At 36.1% G+C, this 9,332-nt stretch overlaps 1 protein-coding gene across 1 annotated transcript in view; it reads left to right on the top strand.

Annotated features, from left to right (window-relative positions):
- Positions 1 to 364: 364 nt before the first annotated feature.
- LOC132488139 (growth factor receptor-bound protein 10-like) overlaps positions 365 to 9,332 on the top strand; it is a 30,928-nt gene continuing 21,960 nt past the window's right edge. Inside the window, 1 exon segment of the mRNA XM_060096094.1 lies at positions 365 to 639. Within this exon segment, the coding sequence (XP_059952077.1) occupies positions 365 to 639 (275 nt within the window).

The following is a 9,332-nucleotide window of genomic DNA, read 5'->3' as shown; positions in this document are numbered from 1 at the left end:
GCTTCAGATTTCCAGTAGTAAATGAGGGCAGGGGGCTGAATGATCATGATGGTGATTAATGAAGGCAATTTTAGAATATTATCACAAATGAAATAACTATACCCCATCCTGTCTTCTCTTTTGAATTTCCTTGGGATTTTTTATTACAACTTTATCTCAGTTCTCCAGTAATTGTAATGTAAGAGTTACTTTTATTGAGTGATACTGTGTGCTAGACCCAAGTTTCCATGCAAATTGCTCTCCCGGTCCCATGATCATGTAGGCAATACATGCAGGAGTTTGAACCTAGTCCAGTCTGAACCTAAAATCTTTGGTCTTAAGCATTATCTTTGGGTAATGCTTCACATAGGTCTTTGGGGACAGCATGAGCTCCTCGACTGTTTGGATAGTTAGCAGGTATGCATTGAGGATTACTATTGCTAATGGTAAACTACCTCCGCTACAGCCTTCTCAGCATCCTTTAAATGGCAATGATTGCTTCTGGCTCTGTAGCCGCAAAGTAGCTACATTTCCTCCTAAGCAAAGACTGGCTGGGTTCTGGCTCTTAATGGATAAGGCCACAGCTGACTCCCTCAGGAAAATACTGCTGACCTTACATTGGAACTTTCCTCCTTCTTTACAGCTCTGTGAAGACCTTCAGTAGGCAGCCCAATGTCTTTGTTGAATTTCATCTCAGTTTGCAAGATTTCTTCTTTGCATTTTTGTTTTTTGGTTTTTTTTTTCAGTACGCGGGCCTCTCACTGTTGTGGCCTCTCCCGTTGCGGAGCACAGGCTCTGGACACGCAGGCTCTGGACGCGCAGGCTCAGCGGCCATGGCTCACGGGCCCAGCCGCTCCACGGCATGTGGGATCTTCCCAGACCGGGGCACGAACCCGTGTCCCCTGCATCGGCAGGCGGACTCTCAACCATTGCGCCACCAGGGAAGCCCCCCTTCTTTGCATTTTTGAAAGGCAGTGTCAATTCTATTTGATGAACCTTTACTACACATCTTAAATCAGGATAGGCATTGGGAATGCAAAGATGAGTAAAATAATATACACATCCTTATTAAAGGATAATTTTCCCCAAATGGTAAAATTGTGACTCCTATACAGATGTCAAGTGAACATGTGTTCAGAGATTTTATTTAAACACTTATTAATGAGAGGAACCTGCTAAAATGTTACAACCAGTTCAAAGAGGAAAACAAAACAAAAAAATTTATATGGGTGTTGGTTTGCAAACTGGACCCCATACACGGAGGGCAGGGAGCAATGGAAGAATGAGGCAGGCTACACCAGATCGCTAGCAGTTTTAATAAGCAAGAGAAGTTACACCGGAGGCTTGTCTTGGGAGGCTACAGAACCAGTATAGTATCTCCTTACCTGCCTGCCAGAATTTTAAAAGTTTAAATATAGAGACCTTAATGGGACTCAGATGGTCTCAGCAACACCTTCTTCTCTCAAGGCTACATCCTTGAAAATGTTTCCCACTGTGGGAAAGGTGGACAGAGCGTACATTACAAAAACAGGCAAGGTATGAGGAGCCTCTCTTTGCCCAGGTCCAGCTCGAGGATCAACTTGCGGTCACATCCACTCAATGACCTCCTCCAACAATGGAGTAAAATAATCTTGAAATGAATTTGCCAATGGATGCAAAACCACCTTTTCCAAAGGTGGAGAGGAGAGTGGTCCCTCCGCAAGACAGAATTAATTTGCATAACTATACAGAAGGATTATTTTGCATTGCTATGAATTATCTAAAAATAATCAAGTTATAAAGTAGTTCAAGGGCAATGAGAGGCTACAATCAGATCATCTGGAAGGATTTGCTCTAGGCAATGCATAATTTTCCATGGAAACACACCTTTTTCTCTGCACCTTAATGAAGAAAAGATAGTAACATTTATTGAGTACCTGTGAAATGCTCCCAGGAACCTTGGAAGATTAGTTAGCAGTACCTAATTTGATTAAAGCACAGCTTAGAGAAATGTTGAGAGCCCCTGCTAGTAAGTTGGAAAGCTGAGATTTATTTATACTATATCTGATGATTCTGAAGACTACTTTTCAATGTATAGACTACTGCCTCACAAGGAAATCAAGGTGTAAAGGACGGGACAGTTGCATAAACAGTAATTATATGCTGTGTGTTACATTGGATATGTGTTTGCAAGGAGGGGGGGGGCACCAAAAAAAAAATCCAGTGTTATCTTTTCCCTTGTGTAGCTCTTTATGTCCCATAGATTTGGGAACTTACATTTTTCTAAAGACTTTGTTTTTTTTTTAATTCAAATTACTTGTTAGTTTTGCCTGACTTTCCAACTTTGTTTTTTGGAAGACAACAATGAAATTTAGGGCAAAAAAGGCCAAGAGTTAAGAACATCATATGCTTAGATAAGTTTACCTATTTCATTTATTTACCCATCATCCTTGTCAGCTATAAATTTTCTTTTTAGATACTGTTTCAACAAGGTACAAACATCCTTTTTCAGAATAATTTTTGAGCTTTTCTAATAACCTTTCTGTTTTAGGGTAATTTTAGATTAACAGAAAAGTTGCAAAGATAGTACAGAGTTCCTGAACGCCCTTCATCCTGGTTCCCTCATTGGTAATGTCATAAAGCACCATGATACATTTGTCACAGTTAGAGAACTGACATTGGTATTTACTCTCAGCTAAACTCCAGAGTTTAAATTTCATCAGTTTTTCCATTAATGGGCTGTTTCTGTTCCAGGATCTAGTCCAGGGTACCACACTACATTTAGCTGTCACCTCTCCCAGTCTCCTCTGATCTGTGACAGTTTCCTGGTTTTGACCTTGACAGCCTTGAGGAGTACTGGCCAGGTGTACTTAGAATATCCTCCAATCTGGGTTGGTCTTTTTTTTTTTTCTTTTGATTAGACTGGGGTCTAGCTGTTTCTGTTTTTTGTTTTTGTTGTTGTTTGTTCGTTTTTGGTACAAGTATCACCTAGCTGAAGTACCTTTATTGTCACATCTTATCAGGAGGTGTACAGTGTAGGGTGCATGATATCCAAATGACATCACTGGTGTTGTTAACCTTTATCATACTGTAATTTCTCAGAACTTTTAAGAATAATTTTGGATCTTGTTTGAGTACTTCATCACTAGTATGAAGAGCGTGAAGTTTAGGAGGTGGGTGTGGTTCTCTGCTCTGCACTCTGGCAGTTTCCACTGTACATGAGTCAATGACCTGGCATGCTCTACTGTCAATATCCTTCTCCAAACGGTAAAGGACAAGAAAAATCACCAGCCCTATTAAGTGGTGCTGGGTTTATCCTTACACAGCCCAGGAGGAACACAGGCTTCCAGTAATCTGCAAAGAAGCTCTGCCAAGTCATCCCTCCCCCCTCCTATGGCAAGCCCTGTGAAGTGTGAGGGCATTTGTTAGGCAAAGGCACAGCCCCATCACAATGACATAAAAGGCCTAGGTAAGTTTCAAAATTAAGGAGACCCACCTGTGTCTCAGAGACTCAGCCTCCCCCAGTCCTTCTGGACTCATCCTGTGGTTTTTGATAGGTTTTATAGAAGTTTCTGTTGCCCTCTTTTCAAGAATAAAAGGATCACATCTCAGACAGACCCTCCTCCATGAATTCATATGGCAAAGGTATTTTCTAAAATACACGTACAATGGACTAAAAATAATCTCTTTCCTTTTAAGGCTTATCTTTTTTTCCTATATGGCTATACATAGGCAGTTTTCTTTATAGAGATGCCAGATTTTAAGGAAATAAATCTCTGCATGCATGGGTCTTTTCATATAAAACAGAGCTCTTTTAGTTTTAGGTGAGTTTGAGAGGGAATAAGGAACAAAGAGAAGTAAACATATATTTTTATTTGCTTATTTTATGGGTGGGTTAAAATAGGCTATGCCTACTTCCACTTAGGACAAATACTAAAGGAGAGTGAATGCCCCATATTAAAGGAATATACTTGAATAAATAAAGTTTGGCGTTAGCCTGCTATCTCCTACTTCCACTTCTCACAGGCTGAAGCTCAGGGGAGGGAGGGGAACAAGGATTTGGAAATGACAAGGATTTGTTGCCAGGGATTACAACTTAACTATGGAACACAAATCCCAGTGGTATCTATAGATGGGCTTTTGTTGTGTTTGCTGTTTTAGTTGGAGAGTAGGAAGACTTGTACAGATAGAACCATTTAACTAAATCTTAAAAAAAAAACACGTTTAGTGAGTCTACTAACTGGTTGAATTCCATTTCAGTTAGAGAGACTAACTTAGAAGGAATTGTCAAAGCACTCTTTCTCAGGACATTGTAAACTTTAAAATTAATTTTGTTCAACTGTATTAAATGTGTCATTATTAGAAATGGATACTACACTAGTATTTGTTGTAACTCTTACTTGAAAAAATTGAGGTATGGTTGACCTGTAATACATACTATTAAGTATACCTATTAAGGTGTACAATTTAATAAGTTTTGATTTATTTATACATCCATAAAACCATCACCACAATCAAGGCAGTGAACATATCAATCACCGGCAAAAGTTTCCATGTGCCCCTTTGCAATCCCTTCCTTGCTTTCTATAACTATAGATTAATTTGCATTTCTTAGAGTTTATGTAAATGGAGTCATACAGAATTTTTATCTGGCTTCTTTCACTCAGTATTATTACTGCAAGATTCATCCAGGTTGAAGTGTATACCAATGGCTAATTTATTATTGCTGAGTTGTTTCCATGGTATGGATACACTGTACTTTGTTTATCCAATTATTTGGTGATGGACATTTGAGTTCTTTCCAACTTACAGCAATTACAAATAAAGCTGCTATGAATATTTGTGTACAAATATTTGAAAGAACATAGGCTTTCTTTTCTCTTGAGCAAATAACTAGGAGTAGAATGAATGGCTCGTATGGTACCTGTATGTTTAATTTTTAAAGTAATTGCCAATTATTTTCCAAAGTGGATGTACCATTTTACATTCCCAATGGCAGTATATGAGCACTCCAATTTCTCCAACTACTTTCCAGCACTTAGTATGGTTTTAAATTTTAGCCATTCCAGTAGGTATGCAGTGGCTTTAATTTGCATAGTCTTAATGATTTGTGATGTTTAGCATGTTTGCATGTACTAATTGGCCATTCATATATCTACCATGATAAAGTGTTTGAGAAATTTTTTGCTCGCTTACAAAATTGTGTTGTTTGTCATTGTTGGGTTTTGAGAATTGTTTATGTACATGTATTCTGGATTCAAGAGCTTTATCAGATCTAGGCTTTACAAATATCCTCCCAGTCTGTGGCTTGTATTTTTATTCATCCAACAGAGCAGACATTTCAAAATTTTGATGAAGTCAATTAAAAAATCATTTACTTATAATCATGCTTTGATGTTGTATCTGAAAAAAAAGTATTTGCCTAATCCTAGGTCACAAAGACTTTCTCCTATGTTTTCTTCTCAAAGTTTCATAGTTTTAGGTTTTACATTTAGATCCATGATTAATTTTGTCTCAGTTTTTTAGTATGTGTTATGGACCAAAGTTATTTTTTTGTTTTTAATTTCACATACGTATATCCAATTTTTTCAGACTTTCCTTTCTCCACTGAATTGCTTTTGCAGCTTTGTCAAAAACCAATGCTGATCAACTATACTCCAATAAAAATTAAAAATTAAATAAAATAAATTCAAATAGGAAAAAATTAGTGGTGCATATATGTGTCCATATATCTATTTCTGGACTCTATTCTGTTCCATTTATCTATTGATCAATTTGTTTATCTTAATCTCTTTGTTTATCTTGACACTAATACTGCAGTCTTGATTTCTGGAGCTTATAATGAGTTTTTAAAGTCCGGTGGTGTTAGTACTGCAAATTAGTTTTTCTTTTCCAAAGCTGTTTTAGATGTCTAGGTTCTTTGCATTTGCATATGAGTTTTAGAAGCAGCTTGTCCTTTTTCATAAAGAAGTTTGTGGAAATTTTGATTGGAGTTGTGTTAATCTATAGATCAATTGGGAGAGAGCAATAGCTTAAAAGTATTGAATCTTCCAACACATAAATAAGAAAATATATCTCCATTTTTTTTAGGCCTCCTTTAATTTCTCTCAACAAGGTTTTGTGGCTTTCATGATACAGATATTATACATCTTTGGTTAGATTTATAACTAAATAGTTCATTTTTAAATAATTGTAGATGCTATTGTTTTATAAATTTCAATTTCTGATTGTTGTCAGTATATATACATTTATATATATACATATATATATATACACATATACAGTCAATTAAATTTTCCACATAGATGATCATACCATCCAGGAATAAAAAGTTTGTTTTTCTGTTTTCCTTTCAAATTGGCTAGATTTTATTTCTCTTCTGGTTTTGCTGCACTGGAAAGAGCCCCCTGTTCACTGTTGAATATAAGTGGTGAGAGCAGTCATCTTTGCTTTTTTCCAGTCTTAGGGGAACAGCATTTAGTATTTCACCATTACGTGTGCTGTTAACCATAGAGTATCAGGTTGAAGATGTTCACTTTTGTTCCTGGTTTGCTGAAGTTTTCTTAAGCCAAGAATGGATTTTGAGTTTTGTCAGATGCTTTTTCTGCAGTTGTTGAGATTGTTCTGTTTTTTCTTTTTAAATTGGTTAACATGGCTCTTGGTCATGGTAGATTATCCTTTTCATATATTGTTAGATTCAATTTGCTAAACCTTGTTTAGAATTTTTGCATCACTGAGCATGAAGGATATTAATCGATTACCTTCCTTTTTTGTAATGCCTTTGTCTGGTTCTACTATCAGGGTAATGCTGACTTCATAGAATGAGTTGGGAAGCATTAGTTTTCTTTTGCTGCATACAAAATAAGTGCATGCTTCCTGGCTTAAAACAATACAATTTATTAGCTCAGCATCCCATTGTGGGCTGGCTGCATACTCTGCTCAGCATATCATGAAGCTGGAAGCAAGATATTGGCTGAACTGGGATCTTATCCAGAGGCTTGGGGGGAAACCTCCACTTCCAAGCTCATTCTTGTTCATAGGATTCAGTTCCTTGCAGTTGTAGGACTGATGTCTCTGCTTCCTTGCTAGCTGTCAGACCACACTCATCTCCTAGAGTCTCCTCATATTCCTTGCCATACGCCCCCCTTTGTCTTCAAGCCAGCAACAGTGCATCAGATCCAATTTCTGTTTCAAGTCTTTCTCATTTCCTCCTCTGTGACTTGCCTGAGAAAAAGCTCTACTTCTAAAGACCTGCCCAGATAATCTCCCCGCTTTAAAGTCAACTAATCTGGGATGTTAATTGCATTCTGTCACAGTAATACCTGGATTATTTTTTGGTCGAATGACTGAGAGAAGGTGTGTGTACGCCAGGGGCTGGAAATTTATAGGGCCACCTTGAAATTCTGCCTACTACAGACAGTTTGTGTTTATTTGTGCATTATTTCTTCCTTAAATATTTGCTAGAATGCACCAGTGAAGCCACTTGGGCTTGGAGTTTCCTTTGAAGAAAGGTTTTTAACTAAAATTTCAATTTTTCAAATAGTCAAATGATATATTTCTTCTTGCATGAGGTTTATTGGTTTGTGTCTTTCAAGAAATTTGTCTAGTTAATCTATATTGTTGGATTTATTGGGGTAGTTATTTATAAATTTTCCTTGATATGCACTAATGTCTGTAGAATCAGTTGAGATAAAATCTGACCCATTTGTCTCTTCTCTCTTTTTTTCACATCAATTCTGACTGGTTTATCAATATTATATGCTCTTGATCTTCTCAAATAATTTCAGTTTCATTTATTTTCTCTATTTTCTATTTTACTGAGTTCTATTTTTATCTTTATTATTTTTTTCCTACTTACTTTGAGTTTAATGTGGTCCCCCTTTTTTCCTAGATTCTTAAAGAAAAAACATAGGTCATTGACTTAAGAAAGTTGTTCTGTTTAACAGAATTGTTTAGTACTATAAATATCACCCTAATGTTATTTTATGGTATTCAACAAATTCTACTATGCTATGTTTTCATTTTCTTTTTGCATTTAAAATGTTTCCTAATTATCATTTTAATTGCTTCTTTGACACATGGATTACTTAGATGTGTGTAACTTAGTTTCCATATTTTAGGGGTTTTCAAGAGATCTTTCTGTGTTTGAATTCTAATTTAATTCTTAATTTATCAGAGAACATGCTTTGCATGATTTGAATCTTTTTTAATTCATTGAAACTTGTTTTCTGGCCCAAATTATATCTTTATAAATGTTCCATGTGTGGTTGAAAAGAATGTGTATTCTGATGTTTTGAAGTGGATTGTTCTACATGTGTAAAATAAGTCAAGTTTGTCGATAATTTTGTTCGACATTTTTACATGCTTGTTGATTTTATGCCTGCTTATTCTATCAATTATTGAGGAAGGCGTATAAAAATATCTGACTATATTTTTTAATTTGTCACTTTCTCTGCAATTTCAGTAGATTTTACCTCGTGAATTTTATTTTATTTATGTATTTATTTTTTGGTTGCACCGCGCGGTTTTCAGGATCTTAGTTCCCTGAACTCGGGCCCTCAGCAGTGAAAGGGCAGAGTCCTAACCACTGGAATGCCAGGGAATTCTCTTAATTTTAAAGCTTAGTAAGATACATAAACATTTCATATTTTTTGTCCTCTTGATTGACATTTTTATCATTACAAAGTTACCTTATTTATTGCTACTAATATTCTTTGAAATTTACTTTGTGGGATATTAATATACCCACTCCACTTGTTTTTAGTGCATTCATAGTTTATCTTTTCCATGATTTTATTTCTAAACTATTTGCATCCTTTATAAAGTTCACTTCTCTTAGACAGCATATAGGTGGATCTTGCTTTTTTATCCAATCTAACAGTTTGCTTTTTAATTGGAATGTTTGGGCTATTTACATGTACTGTGATTATAGATATAATTAGACTTAAATCTATTATCTTGCTATTGGTTTTCTATTTGTCCCATCTGTTCATTGTTCCCTTTCTCTCTTTTTCTACCTTCTTTGGGATTAATTGAATATATTGTGATTCCATTTTGTCTCCTTTTGGGTCATTAGCTGTACTATTTGTTTTGTTATTTCAGTCATCGCTTTAGGGTTTGTCTTGAACCTATCACAGTCTACCTTCAAGTGATGTCACACCACTTTATATGTAGTATAAAACCTATAATAACACACTTCCATTTCTAGCCTCCTGCTTTTTGTGTTATTTTTATACATTTTACTTAATAATGAAACTGAACAAAGGTAAAGGTAAGAAGGAAGAAGGGAGGGAGCAAGGGAAGGAGGGAGGAAGGAAGAAGGGAGGGAGGAAGGAGAGAGGGAGGGAGGGAAGGAAAAAGGAAAAAAGGAAGAA

This window comes from Mesoplodon densirostris, chromosome 4 (genome assembly GCF_025265405.1).
Source record: "Mesoplodon densirostris isolate mMesDen1 chromosome 4, mMesDen1 primary haplotype, whole genome shotgun sequence".
Lineage (NCBI taxonomy): Eukaryota > Metazoa > Chordata > Mammalia > Artiodactyla > Ziphiidae > Mesoplodon > Mesoplodon densirostris.
Note: the sequence above shows the minus strand (reverse complement) of the source record. Positions and strands in the feature narration are given on the sequence as shown.